At 36.5% G+C, this 21,821-nt stretch overlaps 2 protein-coding genes and 1 pseudogene across 3 annotated transcripts; all 3 read left to right on the top strand.

The window, feature by feature from the left end:
• The first annotated feature begins 527 nt into the window (after window positions 1-527).
• Window positions 528-7,729, top strand: LOC142621514 (uncharacterized). Of its 2 annotated transcripts, none has more exons than XM_075794783.1 (7): window positions 528-1,737; window positions 5,646-5,777; window positions 6,014-6,090; window positions 6,403-6,613; window positions 6,742-6,979; window positions 7,066-7,216; window positions 7,326-7,729. In XM_075794783.1, the coding sequence occupies exons 1-7, from the start codon at window positions 657-659 to the stop codon at window positions 7,641-7,643; spliced, it is 2,208 nt and encodes a 735-aa protein (XP_075650898.1). In that variant the 5' UTR covers window positions 528-656; the 3' UTR covers window positions 7,644-7,729. The 2 variants fall into 2 exon arrangements, with proteins under 2 accessions (XP_075650898.1, XP_075650897.1); XM_075794782.1 differs by having other exon boundaries at window positions 5,927-6,090.
• An 8,468-nt stretch (window positions 7,730-16,197) lies between these two features.
• On the top strand, window positions 16,198-16,917 carry LOC142632798 (uncharacterized). The gene has a single exon (XM_075807333.1). The coding sequence runs from the start codon at window positions 16,245-16,247 to the stop codon at window positions 16,785-16,787; it is 543 nt and encodes a 180-aa protein (XP_075663448.1). The 5' UTR covers window positions 16,198-16,244; the 3' UTR covers window positions 16,788-16,917.
• Window positions 16,918-17,038: 121 nt separating this feature from the next.
• On the top strand, window positions 17,039-19,489 carry LOC142635296 (ADP,ATP carrier protein, mitochondrial-like; annotated as a pseudogene).
• The last annotated feature ends 2,332 nt before the right edge of the window (window positions 19,490-21,821 follow it).

Genomic DNA, 21,821 nt, shown 5'->3' with positions numbered 1-21,821 from the left:
TCCATAATTACAAGAAGGAACCAGGGAAAAAAAGAAAAGAAAAAGTGTCATATTCCAAAATACAACTTTTAATGTTTAGCATATGTAGCCTCTATATATATATATATAAAACCATATGTAGCCAAAGCATGAGATGCCACACCATTATTCAAGGGCACTTGTTACTTTTCAATCCTTAGTGTACATCATTTGAATACATCATTTATTATACGTATTAAATACGGAAAAGTTTATATATATATATATATATATATATATATATATAAAAGATAGAATTCTAATTTAATCTAATCTAAGTGTATGTGTGTAAAGCTCCCTTTTAGAGACTTGAACTATGACCCTTGCCCCTCACGCCTTTACAAACACTTATACTTGTAGATTGACTATCACACCAATAGTATGTGGTGGTGAAAAGGCTTAAAAATGTGAATATTGTGTATATACTTTACATTAATAAAGAATAATTTCTCGTTCTTCAATGGCCTCCTAAGTCCTAACTTGTCATTCCCTTCCCTCCTTCCTCCTCCTCCCTCTTAAATCCCACGTACTCACAAAATCCTCTCCTTGCACAAATATAAGAATCAGAAACTGTCAATTTGGAGACATTTCTATATGAACCTTATATTTGCTCCCTCCAGAGGATCAAGTACGCATACATGATGTCCAAAATTATCGTGGTTCTTTTCCATATCCTTCTCTATTCAGAATTGAAGCCTTCAAACGCACAAACTTGGATCAAAGTAGGTTACTGGTTCTCCGGCTCTGAGTTTCCCATTTCAGACATAAACTCTGCTCTCTTTACTCATCTTATTTGCGCTTTCGCTGATGTAAACTCTTCCTCCTACGAACTCTCTGTATCGTCCACTGATGAGCAATACTTCTCTGCGTTCACAAACACTGTTAGACAAAAGAACCCATCAGTCAATACCCTTCTTTCCATTGCTGGTGGAAGCGCAAACTATACGCTCCTTTCAAATATGGTCAGCAAGGCTTCTTACCGGAAATCTTTCATAGACTCTTCAATAAAGATAGCAAGGCTTTATGGCTTCCAAGGCCTAGACCTTTGTTGGGTTTCAGCAAACACGAGCTCTGACATGACCAATACGGGATTACTCTTTCAAGAATGGCGAGCTGCTGTGAATTCTGAGGCAAAAAACTCTAGCAAGAAAGAATTGATTTTGACTGCTGCTGTTCAATACTCACCAGATTTAGATACAGTTTCTTTCCCTGTGGACTCCATTCGGAGTAACTTGAATTGGGTGCATGTTATGGCTTATGACTACCATATGCCCGAGTGGTCAGAATATACAGGTGCTCATGCAGCCTTATATGACCCATCGAGTCAGGTTAACACGGATTACGGTATTGGTGCATGGATTGGTAAGGGCTTGTCTGCTAGCAAGTTGGTTTTGGGATTACCTTTCTATGGTTATGCATGGACGCTAAAGAACCCCAAAGACAACGCAATAGGTGCACTAGCAACAGGTCCAGCCATTTCAGCTGATGGCGGAGCCATGAGTTACAAGGAAATCAAGAATTATGTTCAGAGATACAGGGCTGCTATAATGTATAATGCTACATATGTAGTAAATTACTGCACAGTCAGATCGAGTTGGATTGGTTTTGATGATGTTGAAGTTGTCAGAATTAAGGTTTCTTATGCCAGGGAGAAGAAGCTACTTGGTTACTTTGTGTGGCAAGTCCCATATGATGACAATTGGGTACTCTCTTTAGCAGGTAGGCTGCACTCTTGGTATATTCTATTTCGTTATTTTAATTTCACTTGTTAGAAAGATGGTCTAATTGAGCACACTTTTAAAGAATCAGATAGTTTCATCATGACTTTAATTATGATCATATTAGCCAAAAGAAATTAAGAAACTAATATTTTGGATGTCCCAAATTGTGTTTAATCGAGGAAGAAAGATTGGCTAGGACAGCATTCTGTTTTCAGTGAAATTGATGTGGCTAATGTCAAATTTTGGCTAAGAATTGTAAGATGTCGATGGCCTCCCCTGTTCAATCATTCATATATTTCTTCTCTCTCTTTTTTGTGTGTATGTGTGTGTTGCAAATAATTGAATTTTGGTCGAGTGAAGTTTATCATGTGGAAATCTGTCTCTCTTACTAGCCACTCGTTGTTATAACATGGCATCCAACCCAGGGAACTGTCAGGAAGGCCCACATGAGCTTGATTATTTTCCTTTTGTTTGAAAATAAGTCTATGAGCAGCAAAGATTTCACAAAGTTTTCACACCTTCTCTTCACTGTTGTGGTGGGCTCAAATAAGTGAGAAAGGGTGTAAAGATTTCTTCGGTAGCTGTAGAGCAACTGTCTTCTTAAATGATTTTTTTTTCCTAACTTGGTAGGTGGCGAAGACCTGGCTTTTCATGCATTTCATCCATTAGCATAGAAATAGATAAAGACTTCATTGCAAGTTATCCCCAAGAGAGAGACCGCAATAGAAAGATACCACATAATAGACCACAAATGTCGGTTGCAAATAATTGAATTTTGGTCGAGTGAAGTCTATCATGTGGAAATCTGTCTCTCTTGCTAGCCACTCGTTGTTATAACATTGCATCCAACCCAGGGAACTGTCAGGAAGGCCCACATGAGCTTGATTATTTTCCTTTTGTTTGAAAATAAGTCTATGAGCAGCAAAGATTTCACAAAGTTTTCACACCTTCTCTTCACTGTTGTGGTGGGCTCAAATAAGTGAGAAAGAGTGTAAAGATTTCTTCGGTAGCTGTAGAGCAACTGTCTTCTTAAATGATTTTTTTTTCCTAACTTGGTAGGTGGCGAAGACCTGACTTTTCATGCATTTCATCCATTAGCATAGAAATAGATAAAGACTTCATTGCAAGTTATCCCCAAGAGAGAGACCGCAATAGAAAGATACCACATAATAGACCACAAATGTCGGTTGCAAATAATTGAATTTTGGTCGAGTGAAGTCTATCATGTGGAAATCTGTCTCTCTTGCTAGCCACTCGTTGTTATAACATTGCATCCAACCCAGGGAACTGTCAGGAAGGCCCACATGAGCTTGATTATTTTCCTTTTGTTTGAAAATAAGTCTATGAGCAGCAAAGATTTCACAAAGTTTTCACACCTTCTCTTCACTGTTGTGGTGGGCTCAAATAAGTGAGAAAGGGTGTAAAGATTTCTTCGGTAGCTGTAGAGCAACTGTCTTCTTAAATGATTTTTTTTTCCTAACTTGGTAGGTGGCGAAGACCTGACTTTTCATGCATTTCATCCATTAGCATAGAAATAGATAAAGACTTCATTGCAAGTTATCCCCAAGAGAGAGACCGCAATAGAAAGATACCACATAATAGACCACAAATGTCGGTTGCAAATAATTGAATTTTGGTCGAGTGAAGTCTATCATGTGGAAATCTGTCTCTCTTGCTAGCCACTCGTTGTTATAACATTGCATCCAACCCAGGGAACTGTCAGGAAGGCCCACATGAGCTTGATTATTTTCCTTTTGTTTGAAAATAAGTCTATGAGCAGCAAAGATTTCACAAAGTTTTCACACCTTCTCTTCATTGTTGTGGTGGGCTCAAATAAGTGAGAAAGGGTGTAAAGATTTCTTCGGTAGCTGTAGAGCAACTGTCTTCTTAAATGATTTTTTTTCCTAACTTGGTAGGTGGCCAAGACCTGATTTTTCATGCATTTCATCCATTGGCATAGAAGTAGATATAGACTTCATTGCAAGTTATCCCCAAGAGAGAGACCGCAATAGAAAGATACCACATAATAGACCACCTAGAACCTCTAAATTACCGCCATGGAGTGGTGGCACTCACTCCGAGACGAATCGAACAAAAATACAGAGAGACCCAAATCAAGTGAAAGCGAGATGGATGAATCTGAGAAAGGGAGAGGTTTGAGTGAGAAGGAAAAAGTTGGGAAGAGAGAGAGAGAGAGAGAGAGAGAGAGAGAGAAAGTGTGTGTGTGTGTGTGTGTGTGTGTGTGTTTTAGAAGAACTCATTAACTCTGGTTAAGGGCTGAATGGGGGTTAGTGATGGGCTGAGCTTGGTACTAAGGACGCTGGCAGCTACAATTAGCAATGGGTGGAGCCTGGGGGCTGGTTGAATCCATGAAAGGAGCAGATTTGTGATTTGGGTTGTTGGGGATTGATTGTGTTGGCACTAATTCTTTAATTTGTAAAATACTGATGTGGCAAGTTATGATTGGAGGGTGTAAAACCCCCTCTTTTAAGGCCACAATTGTACCAAATTTAAAGTTTTAAACTTATAACTAAACTATATGAGATACCATTCCTTTAACAATTAGGCTTTGTTTGGTTATAAATGAGGGAGGAGAAGAGAAAAGAAATGACTAATAGCAAGGAAATGAGAAGGAAAAGAAAAGAAATCAATTCTCATTTATATGTTTGGAAATAGGGAGAGGGAAAAGAAAAGAGAAGAATATATTTCTTTTTCCTTTGTTTGGTTTGCAATAAGAAAGAAAATGAAAAGAAAATATATGGTTTTTTACTTTATGCTCGTATAAATGTAAAAGTGCATAAAAGTTAGAGCATTCGCATCAGTCTGTTTAAAGTTTTTCTTCTATTTTAGCATAAGTACTCACTTTTTTCTATTTTACACAAGTACTTTGCAAAGACACCCACATCAGGTTATCTATTATACACTCTTTTATTTAAATAATATTTTTCCTCACTTTTTTTTATTATTTTACACCTGCTCTCACCTAACACTCTTTTTTTTTTTCTCCGAACACACAGACTCTTTCTTCTTCTTTTCCTTTTCTCTATTTTCCCTGAATGTGCCTCTCTTTCTTCTCATTCTCGTTCTCCTTCTTCTTCTTCTTCTTCTTCTTCTTTTTCTTTTGCAATTTGGGTTGGATTATGGGCAGTGATTTTGGGTGGAGAAAGCAAAGAATTTAGGCGGAGAAAGTGGTGATTTTGGGCTGATTTGTTGTTGCTACTTCTTCTTCGGCATCTTCTTCTTTTCCTCCTTCTTTTGCAATTTGGGTTTGATTATTTATATGAATTTGTATATGGGTTTGATGAATTTGGATCTATATTTAGAATAAGTGTGATGATTTGTATAGACTTGCATAGCATGTTGCTGGATTCAAGAGAAGGTAGAGGAGGAAGAGGATAGGGTGTTGCTAGATTGAAGAGAAAGTGAAGGAGAAAGGGGCAGGGGAAGAGAGAGAAAATAAAGTAAAATAATCATTTAGAAAGCTTAACCATGTATATTTGCATAGTTATTGTAGCAATATTGGATATGTAAAGTAATATATATAGACTAATGTGAGTAAATTTTGAGCAAAAATATGTAAAATTGTGCACTTTTCTATTTTACACCTACTAGTGCAAGTGCATTTATGGACAAATGTGTAACTCCATATTGTATTGTATTACATTGTGGGCCCCATTTTTTAAAAACCATTCTCTCCCTTCAAATCCACCCAATTTGGGTGGATTGCAAACATGTGGACCAAAGGGAAATGACTACATTTCTTCTCATTTTCTTCTCTTCCTCTCTCCTCCAGCATTTCCAAACACATTGTTAAAGTTGTCAAAAATGAAAAAATTTGAATGACATTGTTTCAAGATCTTCTATGACATATTCATCTCTCGTTACGTTAATGAATTGCATTGTCAGCTCAAGAGCAAACAAATAATGGACGACCCAAGTGGCGATTATTAGTGATCATTTTGACTACAACTGCTACCGTTGCTCTCCTACTATGCCTTTTAGTGTATTACTTACGAACGAGAAAGCTCAGATCCAAAGGTAACTTTTTTTTTCTCAACTACATTTGTTACAGTTCCCATCTATGGTTAGAAGGATTACTTATTATTCCCTTGATTTAAGAATTAATATTTTTAAGCTTTGCTCTTCTTTTTATTCTTATTTTTTAAATATCGGAATTGTGGTTATAGCTAAAAAATTAGAGTCCAAAGCTAATAACATAGCAGCTGCTGGAGATTCAAATAGCAATGTTCCTAATCTGCAAGTATTTAGTTTAGATGACATTGAGGCAGCTACAAGAAAATTTTCATTTGAAAATAAACTCGGAGAGGGAGGTTATGGCCCCGTTTACAAGGTAAACTACTGTTACTACATCTTTTACACTGAAGTAATTAGCAGAAACAAGAATCTATCTAGAAAACAATTCCAATTTCATATTTTATTTCCAAATAGGATTAGGGACACAACATTTTTCACAATTGTTAATATGATTTGTTTTGATTTGTGTATAATAAAAGTAGTGCCATTTATAAACTTTATAAGTCATGTTTGGAGTTATGAAAAATGTTGTGTCCTAGCAATACTCTTATCAGCATGGGTAGAAAATGTCTTGCAGTATCTTTTTGGATGAATAATACCAATCATAAGAGTGTGTATATTTCATCAGGGTGTGTTACCAAATGGAAAAGAGATAGCAGTGAAAAAACTTTCAAAAACATCTACACAAGGATTTGAGGAGTTCAAGACTGAGGTTATGCTTACCGCGAAACTACAACATGTAAATCTTGTGCGAGTTTTGGGATTTTGCATTGAAAGTGATGAACAAATGCTAATCTATGAGTACATGCCAAATAAAAGCTTGGACTTCTACCTCTTTGGTCTGATATCTTTCCTGCTTCCAATTATAGTATTTGAGATATGTTAAATGCAATTTTTCACATCTTAGTGCTCTATTAGCCCCAATATGATTATATAACTGATTGTTATAATATGAAATTTGTCATAGACCCTATCAGACGAGACCTATTGGATTGGAAAAAACGTATTGACATTATTGAAGGAGTAACTCAAGGGCTTCTATATCTCCAAGAATACTCAAGAATGATAATAATTCACCGAGACTTAAAATCTAGTAACATTTTACTAGATGAAGAGATGAAGCCAAAGATCTCAGACTTTGGCATGGCTAGAATTTTCAAGAAAGATGAACACGAAGCAAACACAAATCGGATTGTTGGAACATAGTAAGTACCTCTACCTGGTAAAGCTTTATAGCCCATGATTTCTTGTTAAGTTATTAACAATGTTGTTTGATAATTCAACAATGCAGTGGTTATATTCCTCCTGAATACGCCCGAAGGGGTGTATACTCCACTAAATCTGATGTTTATAGCTTTGGAGTTCTACTTCTACAAATCATAAGCGGTAAGAGGAATGCTTGTTGTCATGGCTTGGATGAGAATCTAAACCTCCTAGAGTATGTAAGTTACTTTAACAAACATTGCTAGAACCAATCTTGAATTTGTTTTCATTTGTTGTGTATTATATATTTCCACATTTCAAAATGATGGTCAATATTCTATATTTCAGGCATATGAGCTATGGAAAGAAGGCAAAGGCATGGAATTTATGGATCCAACTCTAGATGATACAACTTCATCATGTAAGCTAATTCAATGCATGCAAATAGCTCTTTTATGCGTTCAGGAAAATGCAATTGACAGGCCATCAATGTTGGAAGTTTCCTCAATGCTAAAAAATGAAACTATAGTTGTGACAAATCCTAAAAGGCCTGCTTTTTCAACGAAAAGAGATGAAGGCGACAAAAAAGACTCTAGATTACAGGCTTTACAGCTAGAAATTTGCTCAGTTGATGATCTAACAATCACTGAAGTGGTTGCTCGTTGAATGCAAAGGTCTTTGTGGAACAAAAACACACATATCTATATTCTATATATATCTAAAAGTTGAAGCATAACATTTATTATTCCTAAGTTCTTGTTGAGCCACATCAGCGGTCACATCATTGGTCCCGCTAACTTTCTATTTTTCTTTTTCTTTTCATTCCTTTTGCAAATTAACATTTTCACAATTATCTCTATCACATCAAAAAAAAAAAAAAAAAACTCTATTTCTTAATTTAACATGTCCTAACTTTTAAACTTTCCATTTATTATTTCATCAAACCTAATCTAATAATAATCAAATTTCCTTCAACTCTATGATTCTCCCTCTCCCCAATCAAGTAGTTATGAAAACTGTTCAATTACTACTCTATTTGAATTCCAAATTAAAAATAAAAATAAAAAACCTATTGAGTTGTTGTCTGTATATATTTGCAATTGCTCTACCTCACTTCTACAAATTTGGAAAATCCCACTAAAGTGAGGCTTTTATTATTTATTTATTTATTTATTTATTTTTCTCCCCCATATTCTTCAAGTTTTCTAGATTAATTTTTGTAAGGTTGAATTTAATCAACCATGTGTTGGCTTTATTCCATGTCGAATTTGCTTGTAATTCAGCATGTAGAAACCCTGTATTTAGGTGGGAATAATGTAAGGGTTGTGTGTGAGAGAGTGTGAAGAAACTCAAGTTATGTGCATTCAAAAGGAGTCTCGCGACTAGATCTCACGACTAACTTACAACTGGCAAGTTGCCAAAGTGTCACATGTGTTAAGCATGCAGGAAGCTAAAAGGTCACGACAGCTGGAGCACTACAAGACAAAAAGTATAATCTGGCCTGACAGTTAACTTGCGACTCAAACTCGTGACTTGTTCTAATCGTGAGGCCGAGTCGCCAGAATGCCCTGTTTTGCAGAAAAATGACTTTTCACATTCCTTTCATACCCTATTATAAATATCCTTATACCCACGAAATATAAGGTACTGAAAGAGGAGCCTATGGAGAGAAAAACCCTAAGAAAGGATTCTACAACACACCCACATTATTAGAGAAAGAGCTACTCATTCTTAGAGAGAAATCTTTATAATCTCTTCTCCTTCCCTCTCTCATTGTTATACCCATTGAGAGGAGATCTGTACCCGAACACTACCCACACTCATTCAAAGTGTTGAGAGTGTTTTTGGAGCTTGGGAAGCATTGGAAGATGCCGAGGATGACAAATGAAATATGGAGCTTATTGCGGGATCTAGAAAGTTAGAGAAGACAAGGTTAGGCGTAACCCTGTGAGAGCAAGAAGTTTGGAGGGCTTAGGTGCATCGGGTAGATTAGGCTTGGAAGGTCTATTGCTATTCATGTATCACAACTTTATTCTCTAGTGGATCATTTTACTGCTTGGAGGGCGGTGGAGAGGTTTTTCGCCGAATTCTTCGTTTTCCTCTTCGATAACACATGCCGGTGTTATCCTTGTGTTTGCATTTCTCTTCCCTTACTCTTTAACCATTAATTGCTGCTATGTTTGTGATTAATTATGGTTTAGAGTTGTTTATTTGTTTGGGTTTCTACTTGTACCTATTATTCCGCACATATATTGTTTAGGTATAAACTTGTGTCGGTAATTTTGAAATTGGGAGTCTAAACGTTCATTGGTATTTTATATGCTATTTGAACTTTCAATTTTGTTGGTGATGTGTCATCGAAGATATCAGGTGCCAACAACATTGGTTCCCAAAATCTCAAAGCCGTGGTGAAGAATACATTAAAAGAATCACAATGGGGTCTTACTTCTATAGTTTATGTGGTCGTTAATCACGGATGAGTTTTTTTTTTTCCATTGATGGATACCTCTTATGTGTATTTGTGTGATGTATTCACATTATGGATAAATGATTCCCTTTGTATATGTGTAGCATAAATCAATTTTGTTGTATATACAAATTAGTTGTGATATGAATGGAGATGCATAACTTAGTACAAGATATGTTACCTTTTTTGGTTTTTGAATGGTAACAAATTTAGATAGTATTATGGGATGCCTTTGCTGTAAGACTTTGCCAAAACTGCAAAATTTGATTTCAATGGAGAGAAAATTAAATCAAAGGACACGTTTAAAACTATATATGGTAGCAATAGACAACCAAAAAAAAAAAAAAACAAAGACTGGGTGAATGGTTATCCAAGTTTGGACAAAGCCTCAAAAGCCATGAAGACTAATTGGATGTGAGAAATCCCACGAAGATGTATGTTTGGTTATATGAAGAAATTGAATTTGGATATATAAAATATGAAGAAGATCAAATGAATTCAATTGAGTTTCCTATCACAAGTCCTCTCTCTCGTTCTTATTTTTTTTATTTAATTTTTGTTTAAGCTAATACTTAGTTAATTTGAAAGTGAGAATTTGAATTTATATCAAAACACAATCTTGGCTATGTATTTGAATGTGTCTATCTGTTATTTGACTAACATCAAAGGTGTTTTTGTGATGAGTGTTGATTATTATGATAATATCTTTTAAGAGAATGAGAATTTTGAATAAAATTTTTGATACTTAAAAAATTTAGTTGTAAAGAAAAAAAATTTGGAAAACATAATGTACTATAACATAATTTAGAGGAATATGAACCACCTAAAAATGAATAAATATCAATCAAATACACCCAAAAATAATAGAATGGCATAATAGATGAAGAATAATTTTAGAAATTTTTTAATTTTTTAGAAATGCTATGTCTACAATGTTTTCACAACAAGTTAAAGTTGGTAAATTGTTATCAGTTCTAATTTAAACATATCACTGAAATTACTTTTTTGCCAACCAATAACAATGCTACATATGATTTGTTGTGGAAAGGTTGTAAAATTATTGTTGACATAACATTTCTCTTAATTTTTAGGAAAAACAAATTTTTTTCAACAAATCTAGGAGAAAAATTATACTTATATCAAAATTACAAAGTAATTATCTATTCTCACGCATTACATGAATTTGAAACTAGTATATATATAAAGTTTATTTATGGTGAAAAATTGTACTTTTTTGTCTTAGAAATGATATATATGCGCATTCTGTCATTCTATTAAAAATCACTAGTTCTCATTTAACCCCAATCTTACTATGGAATCAAATACACTAACGATAGTCATTCTATATTTTTATCTTATTGTTTTCAATTTAATGTAATTAACAATAGTCGCATAACAAGCTCTCTATCTCTGATTCTCATCTTCTCCGAATTTGATGCCCGTCTCATATCCATTATATCTCTAATTCTCATGAGTAATCTTGATGAAGACGAAGAAAGTGCAGAAGAGCAATAAAATACGGGGAAAGTCTTAAAAAAATTGTAGTAACTAGGTAGTGCCACCATACATAAGCCTAACCGAAATAAATATTAAATGTTTAAGAACATTATAAAACATAGATTCACCAATATCTTACTACAAATTGGATTATTCATATTATTAATAAATTATAAATAATGATTTATGAACTTATTTACAAATGTATGCAATCCAATCTCAAGTATTGTAAAGTTGTGATTGACAACTGTTTTATGTTGGCTTTAATTCCGTGCCAAATTTGATTGTAATTTTGTTCAATCATGTTTAGCCTGTATTTTATGTGGGATTTCATTGTATGGATTGTGTGTGAGAGAGAGCATTAAGACTCAAGATTCTCTTGAAGACAAAGTGGATTTTGTGAGAAGTTTGCGAGAAGCCCTCCTGCAAAGTGAGCACGTGCAGACACATGACTGGAATGCAAAGAGTCATGACAACTGGTGACAGATGGTTTTCGCAAGTAATTCGCGGGTAAGGCCTTCCAGTAAAACATTTTGTTTTGCTATTTTGGCATATCTACTACACCATGTCTTCACCCACATTATATATACCCACATTACCCACATATTATACGAAGTACTTTTCAGAGAAAAACCCCTAGCATACACACTTAAGAGTTAGATATTGTTATACCCACAATCCTCAATGGTTTTCCTAATACTCCTACCTCTCCATATCCATATCCTTGAAAGGTTGATAGCCCAAACACTTACCACACCCATTCTAAGTGTAAAGTGAGATTTTGGTGCTGCTGAGAAGTATTGGAAGAAGCAAAGTTTTGGCGAATGCAATCGGGCTGAATTGCAGGATCCGAAAAGCTAGACAAGAAACGATTCTGAGAAGCCTTGTCGGAGTAGGAGCTTAGAGGGCTTAAGTGCATTGGGTAGATTAGGCTTGGAGGGTCTCTTGCTATTTTTGTATTCTAATTTATTGTCTAGTGGATCGATTTACTGCTTGGAGGGCGGCATAAAGGTTTTTCGTTGTGTTCTTTGGTTTCCTCTTCGATAACACAACATCGTGTTATCTTGTGTTCACATCTCTCGTCCCTACTCTTTTAGCTTTCATTTTATTGTTGATATATGATGAATATGACTTAGAGTAGTTTTATTATTTGTTCGCTCGCATTTACTCTATTCTGCACTTAGTTAAGTTAAAGTAAAATCAATCAAGTCGTAATCCTTTAATTTGGAGGTCTAAACAGCTCTTGTGTTTTAGCACAAATCTGACCTTTCATTTCGTATCAGCGTAGGTGCACTTGTTGTGGTTTCATTACCTAAGTGCAATCCTAAACGCCTTTTGTGATGGATCAATCGAAATCGCTTAATGCCCCACCATTCTTTGATGGGAGCAACTATGAGTTTTGGAAAGTCCATATGAGGGCATTCATTTGTGCTATAGATGAGACAGTATGAGATTCCATCGAGCTTGGGTATGAAAGACTCACTACTGCCAAATTCGAATGGGATAAGGCAGCTCTTGCTTTGGCAAATACCAATAGTAAAGCAATTAATGCTATTTTTTGTAGTGTGTCTACTGATGAATTTCACAGGATATCTCATGTGAAGACTACCAAGGAAGCTTGGACAGTTCTTGAGACTACCTATGAAAGTACCAAGAAAGTCAAGGACACAAAGCTCCAATGCTCACTACCCGATTTGAGGAGCTCAAGATGAGTGACGATGAGTCATTTGATTCATTCTATGGGAAGCTCAATGAGATCGTGATTTCCAAGCTCAATCTCAGAAAGAAGATTGAGGATGCTAAGGTGGTGAGAAAGGTTTTAAGGTCCTTATTGGAGAGCTTCCATGCAAAGGTCACAGATATAAAAGAAAGCAAAAATTTGGATGAGATCAAGATTCAAGAACTCATTGGATCTCTCCAAACATTTGAGCTCGGACTGTCTTCCCATAAGCTAAGTAAATCACTTGCTCTTAAAACCATCAACGACAAAATGGATGACTCCTCCGAAGAAGATGATGTGGAGAAGGAGGTAGTGTTCCTTGCAAAGAACTTCCAGAAATTTCTTAAGATGAAAAACAGTAGGAAGTCTTTTAGCAAAGGGAAGTTCTCATCCTCCAAAGGTGATAGGATGGAGTTCAAGAAGAAAGATGGGAAGGATTCTCAATCCCTTCAAGGGATCATGTGCTACGAATGCAACGGTCATGGACATCTCAAGAAGGAATGTCCCAACTATTTGAGAGGGAAGGGTAAAGTGTTTGCCATTACCCTTAGAGACTCAGAAAAGGTCAAATTCACACACGGAAGAAGAGTGTGATAGTGATGGAATTATATGGCCTTTATGGTGTTAACTCTAAGGATGATTTAAGCAATTTGGTTGATGAGCTTGGTGTGCATTCAGATAGTGAAGAATTTGAAGGTTTGTATGGTGAGGATGTGTGCCTCAATGAAGGTGAGAAGAATCTTCAAGAGGTCTACGATGCTTTGCCAGAAGATTGTGGAAAATACGCCAAGGTTGCAAATAGTGCCGTGAAAAAGATGAAGAAAGTTGAAGAAGAGCATAAGTGCACCCTTGTGCAACTTAAGGAAGCGAAGTGTAAAGTAGAAGGGCTTAAGGGAGAATTCCTGGAAGCCTATTCTAAAATCAAGTTTTTTGAACTTGAAATTAGTCAAGCAAATGTCAAGGTTGAGTGCATTTCCACCAAGAAACTTGACAGTGTGCTATCTTCACAAAAATCTTCTCATGATAAGACCGGTTTGGGCTATATCGATGAAGGAAGATCTAGCAGCAAACCCAAAAAGGAGGTGAGGTTCGTATCAGCCAAGAATATTGAGAAACTCAAAGAGGTGAAGCCTAAGATTGAGACCCTTGTCATTGCAAAGAGAACCATTGGTGCATAACCAAAGCATAAAGGGAAGTCATTAGCCCAAAATCAAAGGGGACCTCAAGTGAAGCAATGTTGTCATCATTATGGCATGCAAGGGCACACAAGGCCAAATTGCTTTAAGCTTCATGCACTCAAGAAGGCTGATTCTATGCGTGGCCAAGAAAATTCAAAAAGAATACCAAAGGGAGCACAAGCTAAAGGTGAAAGTGAGGGACAACTCATTGGTGACGTTATGGAAATGTTGAGGAACATCTCACTATGCCTTGCTAGCTTCACCCTGAGGTTTAAAATTTATGTTGGTCGTACCCTTCAATCTAAGGATATCACCTAAAACACTCGTAAAGTGTGGGTGAAGAAGGGTACTCATGCATGATCACTCTCTATGCCCATGCATTAATACTTCCAATGTTTAGGGTCATAGGTTCATGCATCATGATATACATAATCTTCTGGTGTCATTGCTTTCGGTTTCTAGCATGTTTCTTTTCAAGTTTTTGTACTTGTTGTTTTTGTTGATCTTACTTTACCTGTTTAGTTTTTTAGTGTGTTGAAAAATTCAAAAACCGTAAAAATTGAAAAATCTTCAAAAATTTTGATCGCTTGTGTTGTGTTTATCACATATGAGTTTGGCCAAGTACCTTCGTACTAATGGCATAGTGCAATTACGAGCTTAGCTTGTTATGTATGCACATTTATCTTTGTGGGAAAAATCTTGAAATCTATGTGTGATTGGTGTAAGTCAATCTTTAAGTTTGTCATGAATGATTAGTCAATAGTCTTGTTGGTTTTGATACATACATGCATAGACTTGTGTCTATATATCTTTCCACCTTTTATGTTTTTGCTTTATTGCTCAACTAATGTCAAATCTCGAAAAGAGATAATAAGCTACAAAAGCCGTCGCACATACTAGTATTTGACTAGGAAAAAGGAAAAACAACTTGTATTGAAATGTATGGTGCCAAAAAGCCAAAGGCTTAATCTCAAAATTGAAATATCAAAAATTTCAAGCATCGATCTTAAAATGAGTTGTATTGTTCGAGAATGATCAAAAGTTATGAGTTGAAAGAAGCCAAAAGAAAAGCTTTAAAGATATGTAATCATTTTCTTGTGGGATGTCATATATGTTCATTTCTATAATTGAGATAGATCACTTGACTTAGTACTGGCTATGTATGATTTGATTGAATTGATCATTGAAACTTCACTTTTGACTAAGGACTTTTCACATTTGATACACACACACAACACACAAGTCTATTGTTCAATAAATGCTTATTTCATTTGTATGATTGTACATGTTCAAATGTAATGTATATACTCAATTGCTTGTTGATCAAACCCAAAAAGATTTTTGAGTATTTTATATGTTTTTGAAAGTGTTTTTATACTTTTGTGTTTTGAGTTTTTGTTCATATTGCATTTTTAATGTATTAAATCAAAAACTCTTACGCATTTTCACGAGAAGCTCGCGAGTAAGCTATTCCTGCGAAAATGAGATAGGTAAAAATGAAAACACCAAAATTTTCATACAGAAACTTTTGCGACTGTCTTGCGACTGTTTTGCGAGTAAATCTTACTCGCAAAAAGTTTTATGCTTCAGTAGCATTTTTCGCAAGTAACTTCGCAAGAATTTATCCCGAAAAAACGCATGTTTTCAGTTTTGAAGGGCTAATCATGACAGTTTTTCAAACATAAGCCCTTTGCCTCCCTCGAGCCTCTCTCAACCCTAAACCTATTTTCTCCCAAAAACCCAACCAAAACTCAAGATAAATCTTCTCAAAATCATCTTTAAGGTATGTTTGATAATTTCTTTCTCTTTATTTCTTAAGATTATGCCTTAGATTATAGGTTTTGCATGAGTTGGGTCATTTTTTTGAAAAAAATAGGGTTGGGAAAATTTAAGTTTGGTGAAATTTTTTTCAATTTCTTGATTGGGATATGTCCCATTTGCTTGGTTTGTCTTTGTGTTGGCTCCTTGTGGCATTTTAACATGTATTTAGGCAAGATTTACACATGTTCATGCATTGTTTACATGTTGTTTGTGTTGATTCATACCAAGTGTTTCATAAAATGCCCAAATGACATTTTGGTGTTGTTTTGGACTCTGATGAGTACCAAACTTTGGGGATTACTATGATTGTATATGTTTATCATGTTTTGATCATTGGTTTTTTGTTTTACACACTTTGATCCAAATGTGGTTAGTCATGCCTTGATTATGCATCACATATACACACTTGATGCACACACTTATTCACTTGTCATGTTTTGCATATCACTCATGCTAGATATATATTGGTACATGTTTAGCACTCATTACATACACTGATATATAAGCCCATCCAGCCTAATAGCCCAACATATTTCTCCAAAAGCCACATTAATCGGATTCTCAACCAAAAAAAAAAAAAAAAAATGCCACATGAATCACACACTGTCGCTCAAAACGCAATCAGAGAGAGAGAGAGAGAGAGAGTGAGAATGATAGCCATTACGAAGCTGCAAAAATGGCGAAGCGTATCGATGATTCCTTTGAAAAACCTCATAGCTCGCTGCGACGTCGTTTGTATCCGCCGGCTCCTGCATAACGGACCTGACACCCTTGAAGAGCTCTTGGACCGTCACTTGGCGAAGGAACAAAAACCTATCCTTGACGACGAAGAGGCCGAGTTGCTAAATCGTCGCCGACTCACCAGCACTCGGCGCGAGGCACTGAGTCTCTACAGGGACATCCTCAGGGCTTCCCGGTTCTTCACGTGGACCGATTCGCGGGGCTTCCTGTGGCGAGACATACTGAGAGAGAACGCCCGGAAGGAGTTCGAAGCTGCCCGGTTCGAGACCGACCCGGAAATCGTGACCCGGTTGCTTCTTGGTGGTCAAGATGCTGTTGAATCGGCTCTCGAAAAGCTCGCCGAGAGACATAGGCAAGAAATTGAGAAGGAACGTCGTGGTGGTTGAGATCGACGGTGATTGTTGACTGTCGGTACATTTTGATCTTGATTTCGGTCTCTTTATTTTTGTATTTGTAATTGTAATTGAAATTTCTGTTGTTGGTTGAGGAATGAGGAATTGGATCGTTTACCTGTAACTGTATAACTGTTGCTGTGCATATAATTTTGGTTATGGTATTTGAATTGGGAAAAAAGGCCTTAATTTTGTGTTTAGAGATTTCGAATAGGGTACAGATTTTTATTTTATGCCAATTATAAATGAACGTAAGAATTTCTATACACATCAGGCCATATGCAAATCCAATTGTTTAGTCTTACCATAGGCAATGTCATTGCTGATTGCACCATAAGCTGATGCTCTCTGGAGTGGACAGTAGTATAATTGTATCAAAACATTCTCAGTGCTGGTGGACATATTGCACAAAACTTTGCTGCCAGCATATGCTAGCTCTGCCTCCTATCTTGCTTCACCTCTGCTACCAGTATTTGTAAGAGCTCCACTGATAAGTCTGCTTATCCATCTCGTATATTTTTGGTATCATTCTGTGTTCTTTTTGGGGTGCTAACTGCTCCAATTGGGAGAGTGAAACTCCTGATCCAGTGCCAAGATGAGATGATCAAGTCAGGTAGACTACCTAAGCCTTATAAAGGAGTTGTGAACCGCTTTGCCAGAACAATCAGTAATGAAGGCTTCATATCCCTTTGGAGAGGCTACATCCCTAGTGTCATCAGCGACGTTTCCTTTAGAGTAAATTTTCAGCAATTTTTTCTTTTATAACTTATTTGTCCATTAACTGCGCTTCTTAAACTTGATTTTGATCATTAGAAATTTGTAGATGTTTTTGTTGTTTATTTCTTCTTTGTCTCATCTTAATCTTGTATATTAAATCCAGTATTTATATGTACAACAGGTAATAAGCTTTGGCCTTAACAACTATTTTCTGACTTTAACCAATTTCAAGAAAGACAAAGATGGCTACTGGAAATGGTTACTCGGAGGCTTGGGAGGAGGAATTTTTGCTAATTTAGCTTCTCATTTTGTTGTTTATCCCCTGGATTATGCCCAGACTCGCCTAGCCAATGATATCAAGACAAGCAATAAGATTGAAGAAAGGCAATTCAAAGGTTTGATTGATGTCTACAAAAAAGCTATAAGAGCAGATGGCATTGCTGGACTGTACTGTGGATTTGCTATCTCATGTTGTAAAAACTTATTAAGTAATGGGGTCCACTTTGGCATACATGTCATCCTCATGTTACTCAGGTTCCGCTCGCAGGTCAGTGCAAACATGAGAATTTAGTGTCATTGGGGTTATTTCCTTGATGACATTCATAACCCCTATACTCAGCATGCATTGCTTTTTTACAAACAAGGTCACCCTTGATTTATTTTTTCCAAGTGTTTCTTGTCACATTCCTATCACTCTCTCTTTTGCTTTTGGTTACATTTGGCTTTCCCAATATTTTTAATTTTAATTTTCTAAGTAGCATCTTCATTTCATGTAATTCAGAGATTTTTTTTAAAAGGTTTTGCTATTGCTGATAAGTGTGAAATAGCAATCCATTCATGACACAGAATTATGTTGAATTACACTTGCTGTTTTTGCAGGAAGACTTCTTGGCTTCATCAGTAATGGCAGTGGGAGTTGCAGTTTGTCAAAAGATGGCAACTTATCCATTGGACACTGTAAGTAGGAGGATGATGATGACCTCTGGATAAGTTGTTAAGTATCAGAGTTCAATGCATGCATTTGCAGAGATTATCAGGAATGAGGGTGTTAAGTCCCTTTATAAGGATAGAGGTGCATGCATCCTCGAAACATTAACTTTAGCTGCTATTTTTACTGTTTTTGTCACAAGAGTGCAGGATTATTTGTCCACAAAGAAAGTCTAATTCTGCTGCTGATGGTCTGTCTGCAAAGAGGAATGGATCGGCTGGTGGTGGTCAATCTGCATCAACTCTCGCCAGTAAATGGACGTATGGTAAGAAGGACTGGGGGCAATGGTCGTGGAGGCCCACGCAGAAATTTCTCTTCTGAGGGGAACAATGATATAGATTTTCTTTACAATTAGAGTTTCTGTTGACAGTCTGAGAAAGGTCTGCTGTAATATAATATTATAGGGAGTAAAACAATAGTACTTAGGTTTATGAGTCTGGGCTTAACCTCTTCCCCATAGTAAACAAATGAGTTCGTAATGCGCTGACTTCTAAAAATTGGATACTCAAATTACCACCACTTGAAATCAATACATCTACTGGAAGCTTAATAGCATTAGATCGTCTAATACATTGTCTTTCATATCGAAATATTTTTCTTAGTCAATGATCTGTTACATCTTTTGAGTACTTGCATCTGAGTTTTTGAATGAGAATTGATGCTCCCCTGAGAAACTTTTAGCATGTGCATTCCCTCTATAGCAATATTATTTGTTATTAACTAAAATGTGTGGGATTTATTTTTGATGAGTGCTCTTTAACTGAGTTATACATTTAAACTCAGTGCAGAATGAGTCTTGAAAGAAGTATATTGAACTTTAAGACTAGTTTACTAGTTTTAAACTTCATTTGGGTCACTGGGTGCCGGATTTCATTACATTTGGCAACTTGAAGTGATTCACAACCGCTGTGAGGAATGATTTTGCCTGCAAGTGTTCTAGCACTAGCTAAATTTATCAATTTTGAAAGTTTCTTCTTGATTGGTGTTGACAGAAATGTGATATTGAAAGTTGCAATGATTTCTTATTGGTGTGAGAATCTGCCATTGCATATGGCTCTGCTTAGGAGAGTTAGGACTAGTTCCACACTTCGAGGATTAATTAATACACAGATCATTAGAGAACTTTTATTGCTATAAAGCTTCTTTGGATCAAGCTGAATGGTATTGTGCTTTGGGTCAAAAGAAGCAAAAGAAGACAGAAAGCCTATCAATTCAAGCATTAGATATTGTGATTTGGATTAAGCTGAATGGTAAACATACAATTGAACTCACGTAACCAAGCCTGAATAGACAGGAGAAGGATTCAGTCATTTTGTTGCACCCAATTTGGGATACGAAGAAAAAATTGAAAAAAAAAAAAAAAAAATCAAACTTACGCAGCCACATGCTGACCCGCACAGCCACATTCCAACCCACACAGCCAACATCAAATCAAACAATCGCATTCCAACCCACACAACCAACATCACTGCTAAAACTCACACATAGACCACCACCATACCACACCAACCCACAACCAAAATTCTGAACCACTCCAAATCCACACATCCCACAACCCACGCCCACCCCATAAAACCCACGCCACCACGACCAAGCCACCACCCCATGGGCCATGACCCATCAGCAATGGCGGTTTCAAGAATTTTTTTGAGAGTGATTATTAAAAAACTTAAATTATACATAATCTAATAAAAATAGAACTTTATACATTGACAAAAAAAAAAACACACACACACACACAAATACATAAAATTTTACAATTTTTTTCTACAAAAATTTTTATTTTTTAATTGTTATATAATAATTTCATTATCAATGTTGCAAGCTACATCTCTTCAAAAATTTAGTTAAATAAAATTTTTTTTGGACTTTTTTCTTTTTAGGGGTAATTACACTAAACTCACATGTGGTTTGGCCCAAATTCACATTGCTTACCCGTGATTTGAAAAGTGTCACTTTGCGTACCTGAGGTTTGCACCATTAGGTTCCTGTAACCCACCTCTATTACAAATGAGGGCAAAAATGTATTTTTGCTCACTTTTTGTGTCTCTCTCTACCCCAAACAAAAAAACCTAAAAAAACAAGAGAAACTAAGGGTGCGTTTGTTTCGACAGTAAAGCAATTCCGAAAAATGTTTTCAAGAAAAGAAAATATTTTCCGGAAAGGAAAATATTTTTAGGTGTTTGGTGGCATTTTAAAAAATACTTTGGAAAATATTTTCAGGTGTTTGGTTGTGATCTTGAAAATATTATAGAAAATACATTTTTTACTTGATGCTCACATTTTCTCAACTTCCAATCAAATATTTATCATCATTTCTCAGTAAAATCACAAAAGAAACAAAACCCAAAAAAAAAAAATCCTAAAATCCGAGAGAGAAGCGGCGCGATCGCGAAGGAGGAGGCGCGATCAAGGATCGCGAAGGCAGCGCGATCAAGGATCCTGGGGTGCGACGGCGCAATCGCGAAGGCTGGGGTGCGTCGGCGCGATCGCGAGGGCTGGGTGCGTCGGCGCGATCGCGATGCTGGGGTGCGCTATCGCGATCGGTGCTGGGGTGCGACTGCGCAAGATCGCAGTGCCAGGGTGCAACGGCGCGATCTCGCGGTGGGTGTGGCGGTGCTCGTCGGACGGGGGTGAAGATCGGACCGGCTTGAGGCTGCGTTTGTTGCTTGACTGGAGCTGTGTTTCTGGAGCTTGACTTGAGGCAGCGAGAACGCGAGGGGAAAATGAGGGCTGAATTCAATTGAAGGTAAAATAAAAGTGGAAAAGGATTTCCGGGTCAGACGCTGTTTTTTACGGTCAACTGATTGCTATTTTCCATTTGACCAAATTTTCAGCCCCTGCCAAACATCCGAAAACGCGTAAAATCATTTCCTGAAACCGTTTACCGTCGAAACAAACGCAGCCTAAGATCAAAAGTGAGGGTTTTGTAAAATTTGAATGTAACACTACTCACCCACCACCGTTAACTCCATTTTAAAAGAGGAAAATTAATTAAAAGTAATGCAATTAAACGAAGAACAAAAGCAAAAACAGAATAACCAAACCAACAAATAATTTAATATATAAAAACTTTTATACTTTGTGTTATGCTACTGGTTATTATTGGAGCCTGTACTTGACCAACCGCTCATGATCTGGGAGTTTGTTCGTAAAAGCGATTCCTTAATTCTTCTTCCTTTTTTTTTTATTTATCATTTGGAGTGAATGGTGACAAGCTGATAGTGATGGCATGGCAGTGCTTGTTTGTGTCTTTTTTTCTTTTCTTTTTTTAGAAAAATGTTTGTTTGTGTCCGGTTGAACGCATGCGTGGGGGTTTGGTT

Source organism: Castanea sativa, chromosome 1 (genome assembly GCF_040712315.1).
Source record: "Castanea sativa cultivar Marrone di Chiusa Pesio chromosome 1, ASM4071231v1".
Lineage (NCBI taxonomy): Eukaryota > Viridiplantae > Streptophyta > Magnoliopsida > Fagales > Fagaceae > Castanea > Castanea sativa.
Note: the sequence above shows the minus strand (reverse complement) of the source record. Positions and strands in the feature narration are given on the sequence as shown.

Bases quoted from the DNA above. Each gene is read 5' to 3' on its own strand.
- LOC142632798 (XM_075807333.1), top strand. From the start codon at position 16,245: ATGCCACATGAATCACACACTGTCGCTCAAAACGCAATCAGAGAGAGA.
- LOC142621514 (XM_075794782.1), top strand. From the start codon at position 657: ATGATGTCCAAAATTATCGTGGTTCTTTTCCATATCCTTCTCTATTCA. The intron at 1,738-5,645 runs GTAGGCTGCACT...TTGCATTGTCAG, and splicing joins TTGGGTACTCTCTTTAGCAG to CTCAAGAGCAAACAAATAAT. The intron at 6,091-6,402 runs GTAAACTACTGT...ATATTTCATCAG, and splicing joins GTTATGGCCCCGTTTACAAG to GGTGTGTTACCAAATGGAAA.